Source organism: Pituophis catenifer, unplaced genomic scaffold, assembly GCF_029215685.1.
Source record: "Pituophis catenifer annectens isolate HBS135680 unplaced genomic scaffold, rPitCat1.0.hap2 SCAF_8, whole genome shotgun sequence".
In the NCBI taxonomy this organism is placed as follows: Eukaryota; Metazoa; Chordata; class Lepidosauria; order Squamata; family Colubridae; genus Pituophis; species Pituophis catenifer.
Genome location: NW_027256888.1, coordinates 62,495,830 through 62,514,000, shown reverse-complemented (window position 1 = coordinate 62,514,000; position 18,171 = coordinate 62,495,830). Strand labels below are relative to the sequence as shown.

The 18,171-nt window shown below is 39.7% G+C and overlaps 2 protein-coding genes across 2 annotated transcripts in view; one reads left to right on the top strand and one right to left on the bottom strand.

The window, feature by feature from the left end:
• NFKB1 (nuclear factor kappa B subunit 1) overlaps positions 1-9,290 on the top strand; it is an 84,507-nt gene extending 75,217 nt beyond the window's left edge. The window contains exons 20-24 of the mRNA XM_070949187.1: positions 190-308; positions 3,228-3,294; positions 4,895-5,067; positions 7,488-7,662; positions 8,625-9,290. Coding sequence (XP_070805288.1) covers positions 190-308; positions 3,228-3,294; positions 4,895-5,067; positions 7,488-7,662; positions 8,625-8,809 — 719 coding nt within the window. The 3' untranslated portion in view covers positions 8,810-9,290. The remainder of the gene's footprint in view (positions 1-189; positions 309-3,227; positions 3,295-4,894; positions 5,068-7,487; positions 7,663-8,624) is intronic.
• Positions 9,291-11,872: 2,582 nt separating this feature from the next.
• MANBA (mannosidase beta) overlaps positions 11,873-18,171 on the bottom strand; it is a 58,454-nt gene continuing 52,155 nt past the window's right edge. The window contains exons 15-17 of the mRNA XM_070948431.1: positions 15,931-16,073; positions 13,771-14,028; positions 11,873-12,396 (exon numbers count right to left, since the gene is read on the bottom strand). Coding sequence (XP_070804532.1) covers positions 12,172-12,396; positions 13,771-14,028; positions 15,931-16,073 — 626 coding nt within the window. The 3' untranslated portion in view covers positions 11,873-12,171. The remainder of the gene's footprint in view (positions 12,397-13,770; positions 14,029-15,930; positions 16,074-18,171) is intronic.

Below are 18,171 nucleotides of genomic sequence, written 5' to 3'. Positions count from 1 at the left end.
ATACCAACACTGTCAATGTGCTAATTTTGTTTAAAAGTTGGGAAATTGAAATGAAATTCCCAAAGCAATGCCAATGATATCTAGGTGCCTTGAACTTTTAATTTCCTACGTATTAAACTAAACTATTATAATAAAAATGCTAAAGGTACTTTATGGGCTCTCTTCCATATTCTTTAATTACTAATATAGGTGCAGATCCCCACATTGAAAATTTTGAACCGTTGTTTGAAGAGGAAGATATGAAAGATAATGAAAGTGAAAAAATCATACCTGGGACAACGCCTCTGGATATGGCAGCCAGCTGGGAGGCAAGTGATCGCTGACAACTTGTTTCAAAAGCCAACATTTCTTTATTCCTTTTTTCTTCTTCGGCTCATTTTAAACAGATATTTTCCCTTTTTAAAAAGTTGGACAATCTGTGGTTTTCTAATAGATTAAGTGCTCAAGGATGTGGTGGAGAATTATAGTTCAGCAATATCTGAAGGGCAATTCTCAGTGCACAATGACTCTTATAAGTGACTCTCATTCTATGTTTACAATGATACAGTCAGTGCTAACATCTTAAGACGGGTGTCAAACTCAAGGCCAGTGGGTCAGATCCATCCCGCTGGGTGCTTAAATCTGGCCCACAGGGCCAGCCTGGAAATAGCAAAGGACCAGCCCGCAGTGCCTCTGGCAGCCAAAACGGGTGCGGGGAGGCCACATGCCGCCCCCCACATGCCCCATTTTTGGCCTGGACAGCCTCCTGCAGCACTTTGCCAGCCAAAACAGCATGGGGGACATTTTGCACTCCATTTTGGCCAACAGTGCTGCAGGAGATGTCTGTCCCATCCCCTCTGCAGCCGGCCCACGGAGGAGAACTACAATGCTGATCCGGCCCTCCCTTAGGAGGTTGTCTATGGAGATTCTCAGTCATCCAGGTCATGGTTGTCCCAAAGGTGCTTTTTCAAGAGGCAACTGGACTTTCTGATCTGAAGAAGCTTCTTGGATGAGAAACGAAATGTCTTCAAAGAAAAACCAGAAAGTCGTCCAGTTGCCTCTTGAAAAAAGCACCTGTGGGACACTTTAAGATGTTATTTAGTTTTGAAAACTGACATGTATGAACTTACTTTTTTTAAAATAAAAATATTTAAAATTGTGGTTTAATTTCAGGCGATACTAGCAATGTTTTTATAACTAAGAGCAGAAGGTTTGAGGAGATCTAGCCCCACCTTAGGCACAACTGGGTGACTGAGCAACTCATACTCTCTCAGCCAAGGATGAAATGCTCCCGGTTCGGATCGGATCTCCCGATCGGTAGCGATGGAGGCGGGTGGTTCGGAGAACCGGTAGCAAAAATCCCTACCGCCCCCCCATGCCCAGCTGAGCCGCACAGTCATCAGAGGCTTTTCTCTTAAATGGCTCTGACGATCCCAGCTAAGTTGCCTGATCGGCAGAGAGTTAAAAAAACCCTCTGATGATCAGGCAACTCAACTGGGATCATCAGAGGCATTTGAAAGCATTTTTTTTACAATCTCTTCGCCGAAGAGGTTGTAGAAAAAATGGTTTTAAAAGTTAAAAAAAAATTGGCCACGCCCACCCAGTCACATTACCCCCCCAAGCCACGCCCACAGAACCGGTAGTAACAAATTTTAGATTTCACCCCTGCTCTCAGCCCTACCAAGGCAAACCACTTCTGAAAACCTGTCAAGGAAAATGTAGGGATTATTTCAGGCACTTACAGATATTTCTTGATTTGTGACCACAATTAAGCCTAAAATTTCCATTGCTAAGCAAGGCAGTTGTTAAGCGAGTTGTACCTCATTTTACAACCTTCTTTGTCATAGTTGTTAAGTGAATCACAGCAGTTATTAAGTGCATCATGTGATTGTTAAGTGAATCTGACTTCTCCCATTTGACTTTGCTGGAAGCTTAGCTGGGAAGGTTTCAAATGGTGATCACATTTATTTATTTATTTATTGGTTCAATTTATATGCCGCCCTTCTCCGGAGACTCAGGGCAGCTTACAATGCGTTAAGCAATAGCCTTCATACTTTTGTATATACCTGCTTAGTAGGGCTTCCCCCCCCCCCCAAAGCGGTGTTCTTTTTTATACAAAGTCAGCTTATTGCCCCCACAAACCGGGTCCTCATTTTACCTACCTCGGAAGGACGGAAGGCTGAGTCAACCTTGAGCCTGGTGAGATTCGAACTTGCAGTAATTGCAGGCAGCTGCTGTTACTTAACAGCACTTTAATCTGCTGCGCCACCAAGGCTCTTGGATGTGGCAACCATTGCAAATACTTGCCAGTTGCCCAAATGTTGATCACAGGGCCATGGGGATACTGCAATGGTCATAAGTATGAAAATAGGTCATAAGTTCTGATCACTAAAGAAATGGTTGTAAGTCCAGGACTAGCTGTAGTTGCCAGGAGTCAACAGTGGCTCGAAGGGACAAAGAAAAGTTTTGTAGAATTTAAATCCAAATAGTGTACCAATGAAGGAGAATACTTGTAGCTCAGGGTTGAAATGAAGGATCCTTGATGCTCTCTGAGTTTGCTTCTTTTCTTGCAGGCGTTTCATTAACCTACTCTAAGGTAACGTCATCAGTGCTAGTCAGGATAATGAAACGTCTGCAAGAAAACAAGCAAGCTCAGAGAACACCAAGGACCCCTTATCCAAATACTGTTTTTAAAAAGTAGTTGTGATTTGGATATTTCAAAGTGGATTAACTGTATCAAATGCAAAGTAAATTATGTATGTTGTTACAAAGATATTTTAATGTTATATCACAGCTTAGTATTATAGCAAGGGACATGAGCTCCCGTTTTTCTTTTCTCCTGTAGCCACAATGAAGAATTCAGAAGTACCAGCGTATGCTTTAAACCAATCATGTTTTTCTTATCTTTGAAAAGACAAGTTTTAATTGAACTATAATTAATAAGCAAGATGCTGTGTGAGTTTTGTTCTTAAAAAGAAGTTTAAACCGATAGGGTTGTTTTTCCTCTATTAATTAAAATCACTTTTGAGTCAAAACTGGAGAAAGTTTCTTTGTGTTCTCTCCGCTGTTCTACTACTGTAGTAAAGGAGAGAACCTAAGAACTTGAATCTCACTGTGACACAGCAAGCTGTGATTTGGCATTGTTTCTAAACTTGGCAACTGACCAGTATAATGCTTAGGAAAAATGTGCGTGATAGAATCAATACTTTCTCATCTCTAGCTAGTTTTTTTTTTCCCTTTCTTGACAGGTGTATGACATCTTGAGTAGCAAACTCTGTAAGTCAAAGGCAGCTTCTGAGGATCTACCGATTCAAGGTGAGAGTATATTTAAGCAAGAAAATTTATTTATTTATTTATTTATTTATTTATTTATTTATTTATTTATTTATTTATTATTCAAATTTCTATACCGCCCTTCTCCTTTCGGACTCAGGGCGGTGAACAGCCAAAATAAAACATTTATACATAAAGTACGATTAAAAATAGATTTAAAATAATTAAATTTGGCCCATAGTTTAAAATTTGTCAATTTAAAATCCATATCAAAATTTAAAATCAGCCATAAAATCATAAAATCAAGAGAGACCGGCTAACTGAAAGACATGAGTTTTTAGGGCCCGACGAAAAGTCCGGAGGTCGGAGATCACTCGTATCTCTGGGGGTAGATTGTTCCAAAGGGTAGGTGCCACCACAGAGAAGGCTCTCCTCCTGGGGGTCGCCAGCCGGCATTGTCTAGCCGACGGCACCCTGAGGAGGCCCTCTCTGTGGGAGCGAAGTGGGAGGCTATTGGTGGCAGAAGGCGGTCCCGTAAGTACCCTGGCCCTAAGCCATGGAGCGCTTTAAAGGTGATCACCAACACCTTGAAGCGCACCCGGAAGTCCACCGGAAGCCAATGCAGCTCGCGTAGGAGAGGAGTCACATGGGAGCGCCCCGTCGCTCTCATAATCCCCCGCGCAGCCGCATTCTGCACCAGTTGGAGCCTCCGGGTGTACCCCAAGGGGAGCCCCATGTAGAGAGCGTTACAATAGTCCAGACGAGAGGTGACGAGTGCTTGAGTGACTGTGCGTAGGGAGTCCCGATCCAGAAAGGGGCGCAACTGGCGTATCAGGCGAACCTGATAAAAAGCCCCCCTGGCCACGGCCGTCATATGCCCTTCTAAAGACAGCCGTGCATCCAGGACACCCAAGTTGTGGGCCCTTTCTGTGGGGGCCAGTGATTCGCCCCCAATAACCAGCGATGGCGTCAGCTGGCTATACCGGGACGCCGGCAGCCACAGCCACTCGGTCTTGGAAGGGTTGAGTCGAAGCCTGTTTCTCCCCATCCAGACCCGCACGGTCTCCAGGCACTGGGACATCACTTCCAAGGCATCGTTGGGATGGTCTGGGGTGGAGATGTACAGCTGAGTATCATCAGCGTACTGATGGAACTCCACCCCAAAACCACGGATGATCTCACCCAGTGGCTTCACATAAATGTTGAACAGGAGGGGCGAGAGGACCGACCCTTGTGGCACCCCACAAACAAGGCGCCTCGGGGTCGACCGCTGCCCCTGTCAACACGGATTGCGACCGGTTGGAGAGATAGGAGAACCACCGCAAAATTAATCCTTTGATACTCATATGATATTTCTTTCTGTAGTAGGTATTATTTTGCAGGGAGCCAACTTATTTAGGAAGTCAGTGGGGATTTAATTTTTTTTTTATTCTAATTAAAAATACCAATGTGACCTGTTTTGATACATGTAGGAGTTGTTTATGGTTTCAATTTCCCAATTGTAGTTAATAGTGAATTTCATGCTACTTTAAAATACTGTATGCTGTTCCTTGGAAATTTGAAGGAAGTTAACATAGTTTAATGTAAGTTTATAGAATCCATAATTATGGCACGCTAGTGGATTTTATTTTTTCTTTTCTAGGCAATATGAAAGACCTGAATGAGGATGTTAAATTACAGCTGTACAAATTACTTGAAGTTCCTGATCTGACCAAAAGCTGGTCCATGTTGGCACAGAAGCTAGGCCTAGGAATATTAAATAATGCCTTTCGGTTGAGTCCTTCTCCATCAAAAACTCTACTGGATAATTATGAGGTAATTCTCTCAACTGCCTTACTATGGTGAAAACCTTTTTTTTTTTTTTTTGACAAGTTGGTGTTTAAACAATCTCATAATTTTAACTTTCATGTTGTTACATGTAGAACTTCTCACTTACTGAATACAAATTCTTTATATTCTGGAATGCCTAATTTTTAGGGATTTCTGTCTTTCATACTATAGATCAGGGGTGTAAAACTCAAGGCCCGTGGCTGGATCCGGCCCGCAGGGTGCTTAGACCTAGCCCACGGGGCCGCTCTGGAAACTGGAAAGTACTGGCCTGCGGTGCCTCTGCCAGCAAAAACGGAGCTCAGAAGGGCCGTGTACAGCCCTCCTGAACTCCATTTTCGCTGGCATAGGGTTGCAGGCCATCGCAGCCAAAAACGGAGCATGGGAGCCTGTTTTCACTGGCAGAGTGCTCGGGCCACCACAGATGCCTCCAACACAAGTGACATCAAGCTGGTCACGCCCGCCCCGGCCCCCCGAAGTCAAACACAACCCTGATGCATTTCTCTATGAAATCGAGCTTGACACCCATTATAATCTTCAGAATACAATGGTAATTGGGCCCAGAATTGTCGTTGCTAAGTGATGTGATTGTAAAATGCAATGTCACATGACCGCATCACTTAGGTACAACTATTGCAGCAGTCCTGGTTGCCATTGAGTAAAGACCGTGTAGCTTGAAGACCACATGAGTTATTAAGCAAGGACTTTACATGACTGTCAATACTGATCTTTCTGATGGCTTCCACATAGATTTTGCTTGTGGGAAGTTGGCAGGAAATGCCAGAAATTGTGATCATGTGATCATGGAGGCACTGTAAATTCCTTCATTCAGCTTCATTGCAAGATTGAATGGTCACTGAATAAGTGGTCATTAAGCTGAGGACTACCTGTATAACTTACTGCATTCATCATTGCTTACATTCTTTATGCAACATTTTTTGAAAGGCTGAACAAATCTCTCTCTGGAGGCTTGGATGAGAATTCTGCTTCCTGCATTCAGCTGCATGTAGCTAAATCTGGACCTAACTTTCCATTAAGATAATGCAATCATAGATTCCATATCAGTTATTGAATTTTTAAAATATTTTTGTTAGTAAAATAAAATACAAAGGAAAGAAAGATCTACACTGGTAGTAATACAAAAAGAATAACCCAGCATTAATAAAACATAAATAAAAGAATTAAGAGAAAACTTTCTAGTAATGTTCTCCCCTTTCTTTCTGTTTATTCCAACTGCTGCCAAAACCTAAATACATGTGCTTTATAATAAACATTAAAGTTACTAGAATCTATTTGAATCCTTTCACCTATTTTTTATTAGTTTCATATCTTTATTGTAAAGCTATATTCCAAGTGTCTCAATTTGTCCTGTTGTATAGTAAGTATACTATAGTATAGTAAGTAGTATATCCCATTCCTACTTAAATTTGATTAGATTTCTATTATGGATATATATGGTCAATTTCGTCATCTCTGCATACAATATTCTTCTATTCTGTCTGATGTCAGCAAGCTTTTTTCCCCTCAATGTGCAAATTTGTTCTTGCAGCTGTCAATATATAGTATAGCTTAGAATGTTTTAATTTTTTTGTTTTTTTTTCTAGAATTACACCTAATAAAATTATTTCTGATTTCAGTTCAAGCTTTATTTTTAGGATTTTCTGAGTATTTTGCTATATTTCTTCCTAGTGCTTTTGTTGGTTTACAACTCTTGCAACATGTTTCTTCTTTGTTATTGTACTTCCAGCATTTACTGTTATTTGATTTGTCTGTCTTGGTAATTATTGAATCATATATAATCTGTAAACCATTTTATATCAATTTTCTTTTGCTGTTTGGTGTATTGATTGATTTTTCTATTGCTCTTCCCATTACTGTATTGTAATCACAGTATTTTGCTGGAGTTGTGCACCCCTATGTTTAGCAGATAGTCAGCTCTTTCTATGATTAATTCTCACTATTTGGTGATTTTATCCACAGACTATAATTAAAATATAAAATGAAATGTTTTCTTTCCATTCTGAATGTAGTATTTAAAACATTTTATTTTACATTTGATGTAAAACATTTAATGTAAATGCATATTTGCAGTGGAGAAAACGGGAGAATTACATGGCTTTCTTAAATGGTAATAAGATTGCAGGATTTAAAAAACACTAAACTGCATAGTCACTCAATTGTCTCTTAATATCATTTTCGGAGTGGCAAAGTATGGTTCTAAGATACACAAATTTATCTCCCACTAGGTCAGGGGTCTCCAACCTTGGCAACTTTAAGACTTGTGGACTTCAACTCCCAGAATTGGAGACCCCTTCACTAGATATTATTGTATCTATGTAGAGGTTATTTTGTCTGTGGGGGGGGGGGGAACCTTCCAAATTATTTCACCTTTGTTCCTTTCTTGGTAGGTTTCTGGTGGAACAGTAAATGAGTTGATTGATGCCCTCAGAAAAATGGATTATCCAGAGGCTGTTGAAATAATTGAGAAAAGAACTACTTTGTCAAGCCAGTCTAGCCAAGAGAAATCCAAAAATGATGTTCTTCCATTATGTGATTTACCTTCTCCTAGGACAGAACAAGCAGGTAAATTACATGTCAATTCAGATCTGTAGACCGGTAGACCTTGGGAACTTCATTGTCCAAAGTCCAAGATTTGTGGACTTCAACTCCCAGAATTCCCCAGTTACCAGGATTGGGAACACCACTGAATTCATCATTTTGTAGATGAATTAGTTTCTTAGGACAAAGACAGCAATAACATCAACGTGATGATGCAGGATTTGAGCTGAAAAATTCAGTTGAGCAGTTTAGAAATGGCAGGATATTGATATCCATATAATTTTCATACCAAATAACTATCTAAATTAGGGCGTTAACACCATCAGGTACTTTTAACCATGATAAGCTTCATATAACATTCAGTCCTCAATAGTTAATGGTTACAGATTGGAAATATTACAAATCAAACCATTTAGAAGCAGGAGTGGCATTTAAAATACATTTCAAGCAATTAAAATTCCTGAAGATGGAGGTAGTGAAGTAAGATTGAGACAGAGGGTGGTAAAACTTTATGAAAACATTGACAGCTTCAGTTCCATTGAAACTGGGGCAGCCTTCAATACTTGAAACCCAGTTTGCAAGAATCAAGGACAACTGTTGGCATGAAAGCAATTCTAGAAGAATCTTCAGAAAATATACCACCTCTTATACTGTAAAGCTGGTTCAACTTGCCTAGCATTTCCTGCATTATTTATATTAACTCTAGGGCATTGGTTATCCAAAAACATTATTTATTTTATATTTATTTATCATGTATTTGAACCAATTTACCTTCCAGAGGGAGTAAACTGTTACTAAACTATGGAATTCCTGCAAATAATTAGAAGGCAATATATCAAAAATTCCTGCCCAGACTGAAACTTGACTCTGGATTAGGAAATGCAGAGGCGGCTCTATTACCTTCTATAAAAATTTGGTGTATTGTGTAATTCTATAAAGTGTTGTGCCTCGTTGCATTTTTCAAACTTTTCTTTTTCTTTCACCAGATGAAATATGTAATTTCAAATTCCAGGATGCTGAAAGCATTTGTGACAGTGGAGTAGAGATTTCTCTTCACAAACTTAGCTTTACATCTGAATCTTTTACCAACAAGACATCAATAAATCTTAAGAAAAAGGCTTCAGGCTATGGACAGGACAATTCATTACAAGGCAAAATTGAAGTAACTTAAATATGGTATTGCTAGGAAAAAATTTTTTCCAGAGAAAAGAGCTTTTAATGATCCAACGTTCACCAGAAGAAAAAGTTCTTTGAAATGTTTATCCACTGGACCTTTCAACAAACTCAGACCAGATCCCAGTATACTGAAAGACTCAGGAAACAGATGGAATGGCACTTATTTTTTCCCAGAAAGATCATTAGTAAAGATAATTAACCATTCTCTTCCTACTCAGTGAAAGTTATGTAATGGACTGTTAACTATGGTCCAAAGCTGTGAAGCACAAAATCACAAACAATAATCAGGTTACTTAATTGCAAAATATAATGTAAATGTATTTAAAACTTCATCTGGAAAATAATGCAAGCTTTTAAGGGTTTGCCATTGTTTTATTCTTTTTATATTGTAAATATTTCAATTTAGATGAATTGCCACTAAATTTTTTTTAAGCTTGGTTTTTTTATTTTACTTTTATAATAAAAAGCAAAATTGCGAGGAATTGTGGCATTGTTTATATACTACATATGGCTAGAAAACGTCTCACAATCATTTGATAATATTGTATGCGGAGCAAGTTTAAAAATGGAAATATATAAATTGATTCCTGTTACTATTTCTGAGGTAGACAAGTGCATCATTTTTGAATGACAGAAAAACAGGGTAAGAAATTAAAACGTTTTTACAAATTCAAATATCTCAGAGGGTGGAAAACTACAGGTAGTCCTCAACGTACAACAGTTCATTTAGTGACTGTTTGAAGTTACGATGAGACTGAAAAAAGTGACTTATGACTGTATTTCACACTCTCAGCATCCTTATGGTCACATTGCAACATCCTTATGGTCACATGATCAAAATTCAGATGCTTGGCAACTGTTCACATTTATGACGGTTGCAGTGTCCCAGTCACATGATCACCTTTTGCAACGTCAGTGGGGAAGCCAGATTCACGTAACAACCATGTTACTAATGCAATAACTGCAGTGATTCGCTTAACAATTGTGGCAAGAAAGGTTGTAAATTGGGCCAAAATTCACTTAACAAATGTCTCAGTAACAGAAATTTTGGGCTGAATTGTCGTCATAGGTCAAGAACTACCTGCAGTTTTAAATGGGTCAGCAACAGTGGTGGGTTTCAAAAATTTTCGCTACCAGTTCGGTGACCATGGCTAGGTGGGGGCATGTGACTGAGTGGGTGTGGCCAATGATGTCACTCACACACACTCAGTCACATGATCCCCACCACCTAGCCACGCCCACAGGAAAAGGTAGGAAAATTTTTGGAATTTCCACCTATCTACCCCCGCCCTCCCTTCATCAGTTGCCCGCTTCCCCTCCTTTAGCGGCACCAGCCCTTGCCTCGCTTCCTGCCCCACCACTGCCTCTTTCTTCGGGCTGCTTACCTTCCACAGCAGCTGGTCCAGAGTCCGGAAGGCAAGCTGACCGGAGTTTCCGGCGGCCCCCAGCCAGCCGCCACTGCTAGAAAAGAGCTAGCAAAGAAGCCTCCCTGACTGCCGAAAAGTACTGGAGGTCGGGGAAAAAGCTGTTCCTGTTGCTGCCGTGTTCTTCACACATGCACATCCCATTGGAATTGCAAGGCAATGGGATGCGCGTGCGCGAAGAACATGGCGGCGACGAACATGGCGGGTGGGGCAAGCGAGTGGCGACTAGGGGACCGGTTCGGGGGCATGGCCAGCCGGCCATCGCTACCGGTTTGGCGACCTTGCCCAAATTTCCAATGATTTGTGCAAACTGGTGCAAACTGGCTGAATACCACCTCTGGTCAGCAAGAGGCTGAACCCTGCCTTTTCTTCTTAAGTGCCAGAATTTAAGTCCAGCTGAAAGCTTTGTTACAAGTGATAGTTGCTACTTCTAACAAAAAAACCAACACTATTGCTAGAGGTGCTCATGCTGTTATCTCTTATCTGCCCTTTTTAATAGTAGATACAGAAGGTCCACTCTATTAACCACCAGTCTCTTCAAATTGTACCAGCAATATTATCCTTATACACCACTGGTTCCCAACCTTTCTTGCACCGCAGACCGGCACGATGGGGGGTGGGTTGGGGATGAGAGGATGATGAAGGAAGGGATGAGAGCCACGATGAGTGAGAGGATGGTGTCATGCGTGTGCCCACAGCTCGCACAAATGGAGCTTTGTGAGCTCATGTTTGCCACTTCAGTGGCCCGGTTCCTGGAGGTTGGGGACCCCTGTCAGCCACTATAAGATTTTTCTGTGATAGTATTATAATTAGGGGTCCTTGGCGCTTTCTGAGCTTGCTTTATTGCAGACATTTCATTACTCTAACTAGGTAACATCAGTGCTAGTAAGGAGTGCTGTCAGTTTATATTCTTGTGTCTTGCCTGTCTGTGTGGGTGGGGGCCGTCTTAGAGGTTCTTTGGTTGGGCTGTTTACTGTTGGCTCTTTGGCAGTTTCTTGATTGGAGTATTGCTTACTTGATCGTTGGGCTCAAGTTAACCTTGGAGTTAATCTATGCTGATCTGAGTGCTGATTACTGGCGGAGAGATGCCGGAGTCTTTTTATCTTTTGGGCTGGTTGATTGCCTCTTTTGCATAGTCTACAGATGTTGTTAATGTCTATGTGTCTGTTGATGGTTGATTTGTCAGAGTGCCAGGCTTCTAGAAATTCCCTGGCATTTTTGGACTTGGTCTGGTCTAGGATGGTCACATTTTCCCAATGGAAACTATGATTACGGCTATAGTGTTATAATTACATGTGAAAGATGCCCATGTAGGACTTTAACCATAATAGCTACAATGCCCCAACACAAGAAACAGGAGGGAAGCTCCCTCTGGTCACTCCTTTAATAGGAGCAGTGCCTAGAGATCCATACAGATCGATGGTCTTTTGCAATGTATTTTTTCATTGGAGATGCAGGCTCTGATTCTGGACTTCACAAAAATGGCACCAGAGGGATGCAGAGTATCACATATTTTACTGTCCACAGTCTCGCAGGATATGTACTTATCTAACTTAAAGTACTCTCATTCTAAAGAGATTCAGAAGGGCACTTGGCTTCTCTCCACTTAACTGAGTAATGCTACATCTGTAAGAAGCTGGCATGAGAATAATGTCCAATCATTCCATTGTATCCATTGTTCTACTTACTTTTACAACCGGTTTGCAATGGGAGCGCGTGTGCGCGCTTGCTTTACTCTCTTGTGCGCGCTTCTGCGCATGCACAGATCATCCATTATGACGTCTGGGCGGAGCCTCCCTCCGCTTTTACTACCGGTTCGCAAGAACCGGACAGAACCGGAAGTAACTCACCACTGCATTGTATCCATTTTATTTTAGAGTTACATTCCTACAAAAGTTCCCTGTTTCCAGTAGCTTTCTTCTCCATTCTTTTCTCAGGAAATATCTGTCAGCGATATTAAGCTGAATGACTTCTCCAGCTCCTTGACATTAGTGGTTTCCCAAGGATAAAAGAATATGAGTTTTTGTTTCTCTGTGAGAAGAAATCCATTGTCACTGAATCTTCCTGGGATGTTCCCAACTTCCAACCAAACAAAAGGAGCGATGGCTGTGGCTTCCAGGGCAAATTGAAAATAATCTCCTTCTTGAGAAATAGAAGCCTGAAAGGGGCAGACAAATTTAGGTTACTCTATTGTTTCATTCTTTCTTTACACATTTGGAATTCTAGAAAATTTGTACACCACCTGGTCTCTTTAATACTGTGCTATCTTCACAACGGATTACTATAGTTTGCAGAAAGAATAAATGGCACAATAAACAGTATAATGAACATCCCAATTATAAAATTCCATTTATATCCATATAAAGGGTATAAAGAACATCCTAATTATAAAATTCCATTTACAATAAAGAGTGTTTTAGAATTTATTGATCCAAATTCCCCACCATCACCACAAAAATTCCTGGAATTGTAGCTCTTATTTGGTGAAAATACAGGAAACTACCTCTTACCAATTCCAAAATACATAATTCTCAAAATTTCCTAGTTTTAAAAAATGAACCTAGATGTATCCTTAATTTACCCTACTAATGGTAATGTTATTTAGATGCTCAAGATAAACATTCTCTGTACAACCTGTTTAAGTTGGTGAACTCAGCTCTAACTTATGAAATTTATACATGCAAAGCATTGGTCTCCCAGTAAAATATGATTTAATGACCAAGTTCCAGTGTGTTTGATTTAGTCTATTTCTCTCCATCGAGCCCATAGCATTAATTATGGGACCACAAAAATAATGGAAAAATATTGGTGGCAGAAGCACTATTTCAGAAATATACACATGATTAATGATTGTGTTACTTCTATCACCCAAACCCAGATAGTTTCCTAACAAGCAGTTTTGCACTTATATTTATGATTAACATGGTAATACAATTCAGAAAGTGATCATATCTTACAACTGAATTCTAAGCCATTCAGTCATTGACTGAGAAAAGTAATTACAGAAATTCAGTAAATAAACAATATAAAATGAATACCCTTTCAAAAACAACATTTTGCTTGAAAAGATGTAAAATCTCTTCCAGAAAGAGAAAAATCCAAAACTAGATGAAATACATGGGTATGCATTTGGTTGTGTAATTCTATTTTCAGAAATAAATTCTAAACTGGCAAGAGTTTACTGAGATCTCTATAAATTATGCAAATTAGGTGACTTGGCATCTTGTAATTAACTCTGCTTCTCCAAAGCCGGAGAAGAAAATTCTGAAGAAGCTATTCAGGTCAGTAAAGTCACACCCATTATCCCCATCTCTGTCTTGTGAAAGCATATCTTCATAAAAGTCAGAAAGATGCCAGAAAAGGAACTTAGGAGGCTGATCTATATGTGCACCATCAAAGTATATTCATATTTTTCAGGAACAAGAGCAAGCAGGTCACTTCCTCTATCTTTTACGATTCTCAAAACAATACGTACATCTAATTAAGTCTCTATTTGGCTGAGGTCAAAACTATTGCTGGAAATGGTACTTACGTGAATGTGTGGATTCTTTAATCCTTTTGCATTTTTCAGTGAGGACAGGAAGTGGCAATTAATTGGACTGGAGGGCTCACCTTCAGTCTCAAAGTGAAAGGTAATGACACAGCTTTGCCTGGTACAATTTTCACATCTTTTCAAGAGATCATTGATGGGCTCCTTATAAATGGGAACTGCACTTCCTGCCTTAACAATCACATCATCTTTCGTCAAAGTACACACTGGATCCATTCTGCTCCAATCATATACAATAATCTATGGTGCCCACAAGACAGATCAAGAGAGAACAAAACTGATTATGAGTGACTGTTCTCCATCAAATGAATTCAAGTACTCAAACATCTCTGTAAATTTCTTTAAAAAGTAGAATCATATTTTCATTACAGCTATCATGTTGTATCTCGTCTTGCATGACAGCTGTGCAGTACATAAAATGGAAAAGATATTCTGTTTCACACCTGAAACAATCCACCGTGTTCTGGAAGTTGAACCAGTTGTATCTTACGGTAGTAAGAAACAAAGGCCAGAATATTTTGGTACTTCCAGGTTTGTGCCAAAATAAAATCCAGAGAGATCCCAGAGTAAATTCAGAAGCTATAGATTGGGTAGTGTATTTTGCCTCCACTGTCCAGCTTAGCATCCTCTTTGGTTAGCCAATGTTTTATCCTCCCAGTACATTCCCTTTGTCTCTCTTTCTCCCTCCCTCCTTTTTTTAGAATAGAATAGAATAGAATAGAATAGAATAGAATAGAATAGAATAGAATAGAATAGAATAGAATAGAATAGAATTCATTATTGGCTAAGTGTGATTGGACACACAAGGAATTTGTCTTGGTGCATACTCTCTCGGTGTACATAAAAGAAAAGATACATTCGTCAAGAATCATAAGGTGCAACACTTAATGATAGTCATAGGGACTATCAACAGTCAATATAAACCTTAAGGATACCAGCAACAAAGTTACAGTCATATGCATTGGAACTCTTATGTTTTAATCTCCACCACCACCACCCACAAAATAAAATCAGACCAACTGCATTTCATATGACATCTGGACTGAAATTATGGAACAAAATATCCAAAATACACCTTTTTCAGTGTAGCTACAGAGCGCTACAAAACAGCTGTAACTTTTGTACAGAACGGGTTGGGCACAGAACATTTTGGGTATTCCACTCTTACATCTCCTGTTGCAATGTTCACAGCTTTAGTTTAAAATATTAAATATAATGTTTAATTAAATATAGCATAACAGACAGAACACCATCTTATTTCATTTCTGGCTTTTGAGCAAACTAAGGCAAGCTGAACTACCAGCCCCGCCCCTTCCCCACCAAAAAAAATTCTAGTCTCCCTCAAATTTGATTCCTGGGAACTCTAAAAACTTATTCCAAGTTTTTTTCTTTTCTTGGCAACTATATTTTTTATTTCCCAATCTAGCCTCCAGCCTTGAGGTAGCCCTGTAGCCTCCCAGGCACATAATTACCAGGCCCATCTCTGCATAACATTTTCCTGAGTGTAGTCAAGGTCAGCTATGAGTTGCCATCCACTATGACATCAAGCAAAACCACAAAAAACGAATCAAAATAGAAAGGGGTTTCTTGTGTTTTCTCCCTTGTTTGCCTCTTTAAAAAATGTGGTTTTTTCCCCTCTTTTTTAAGGCCGAGAATTTTGCTGGTGGTTTTGCCTCAAAGCAAAATTTTGTTGCCGCTATTTCTCTTTCTCAGAGTACAAGAGAAAAATAATGGCATCCTTGTCCCAAAGAAAAAGGGGAAGGGAAAGGGAAGGGGAGAAAAAAGAAGCCAAGTCATGAAAGGTAAAGCATCTTTCTATAAAATTGCTTTGGACATTTTTTCAGGGCTCACACTGCAAACTGTAGAATGAAGCCAAAATCACAAAAGAAAATTACCGTGTTAGATGTTTAAAATTCTTTCCCACTTCTCTTTTAAGAAGATATTCTAGTCATCAAAATACCAAAGAAAACATTTCTTGCTTCAGAGAATTCATTTTAGTCATATAAAAAATTTTAAGCAATCCAGTAAAAACAATATAAACAATGAACCATTGTCTTTTACAATCAACTGGCAGTTTTCCTTTTCCCCTACTCCAGAATCTTCTCCAGCTCTCATTTCAATGTAAAGCAAAAGGGGACTTACTTTGAGGGCCAGGCTGTAGTCAGAATGAAAATCTGAAACTCCATATATGTAGAAAACATTTTCCTTCTCATACGCCACAGGCAGCAAAGGAGCAAAGAAATGCTTGGCAAAGTAATGAAGCATCTTCCATTTGCCACCATATTCTAAGAAAAGGTTCAAAATAGAAAAAAAAATCACCACTTTCTTCTCAGAAGAACTGAAATAGAACTATGAACCATGGTGGCACAGTGGTTAGAGTGCAGTACTTCAGGCTACATCTGCTGACTATTGACTGACTGAAATTTGGCAGTTCAAATCCCACCAGGCTCAAGGTTGACTCAGCCTTCCATCCTTCTAAGGTGGGTAAAATGAGGACCCAAATTGTTGGGGGAAGTATGCTGATTCTGTCAGCATAGAGAGGGCTGTAAAGCACTGTGAAGCAGTATATAAGTCTAAGTGCTATTCCTATTGCTATTCAGCTTCAAAAGCCTGCTCTCTTCTCTTCATTCAGGAGGAGCTCAAAGACTGTCCCTACTTATATTGCCTTAGAAAAGATTGCCAGAATCTGAAATCTACAGATGAGTTGCTTGCTGGGAATTTTAGGAGTCGCCATTCCAAAACTTCATGGGAGGCTGGGGGATTGGGCACGGATACTTTACAAGTACAGCTTTTTTGGGGCAGCAATGTACAGGTAGTCCTTGACTTACAACCACAATTGAGACCAAAATTTCTGTTGCTAAGTAAGACAGCTGTGAAATGAATTTTTTGCCACATTTTAAGACCTTTCTTGCCAAAGTTGTTGTGAATCACTGCAGTTGTTAAGTTAGTAGCGCGGATATTAAGTGAAACTGGCTTCCTCTTTGACTTTGTCAGGAGGTCACAAAAGGTGATCACATGACCAGGGACTACTGTAACCGTAATAAGTAAGAGTTGGTTGCCAAGCACCTGAATTTTGATCACATGACCATAGGGGTGCTGGTACGGTCGTGTGAAAAATGGTCATTTTCCTTCACATTTTTCAGTGCTGTTGTATTTTCAAATAGTCACTAAATGAACTGTTGTAAGTCAAGGACTGCCTGTAGTACATAACAGAAATAACACCAAGTATAGTGGCACCTTAAATAATAACAAATATATGACCACATGAGCTTTTGGGAATCACAATCCATTTCTAAACTGAATCTATGAAAGAGAAGCACTTACACTGTTGGACACTATAAACTACACTGTAGTTTACCACTCTTGAACACTGTAAAAAATATATATATTGAGACACTAAGGGGGCCATGAACCAAGTTTGGGAACTCCTGGCTTATTATACTAGGCTGCCATGTCTCATGAGAACTCAAGCGTTATATGATGAGGTTTCGTGTTCATCTGATCCTCACAACAATCACTCAGCAAGGTAGCCAGTCTTAGAGGGCATGCCTAGCCCAAAGTCACCCAAAAAAACAATATGGTCAACTGGAAACAACATTTGTCTTCCCACTCCCATCCCAACTTAACCTTCACAGCACATAACTCTTTCGTGTATGCCGTGATACATGTGCTTATTCCTACTGACTCAACCCTTGTGACAATTCCTCTAAAAACTGCAAGAGGTGAAGCAATTAATAGATTTAAAGAGATTACTACACTCAGATATTGGTCTGAGAGCACAATAAATGAACGGATAGGAAATATGCTCACTAATGAACATTTTGAAGCCCTTTCACTAACTACCAAAATCAGAACAGTACTTTTTCCTCTCTATGGAGCTGACCCACATGATTATGAAGATTAATAGGAGACTTTGGGGCTCTGGTCCTTTTTCAACCCCACCCTAACTCGCAGAGATGTTGTAAGGTTAAAATTATAGAGTCCTCCATGCATACTGCCTGGAGTTCCCAAAGAAAAGCTGATCTATACACATAATAAACAAACAAACAAATATGTCATACCATGATTTACGGTATGATTTATTTCCTTCTCTCTGTAGATGTAATAATCATGCCTCAGAAAGGTGGGATTGACTCTTAATAGCTGCTGGGTTTCAGCTCAGAAGAAGATGAAAATGCTGGAGTGTAATTTCAGTAAAAACGGATTCATTTCTTCAACCAAAATGTGCGATCTGAATTGATCACGCTAAGGTGACCTTAAAATGTAGGATGGAGGAAGCTGAGGAAACACAGCTTGCAATTTGCCTCAAATGTAACCCAGTGGTTTATGCAAACCATACAGGTGGCTGACTCAGAAGCCTTTAATTTGAAGCTTCAGACACAG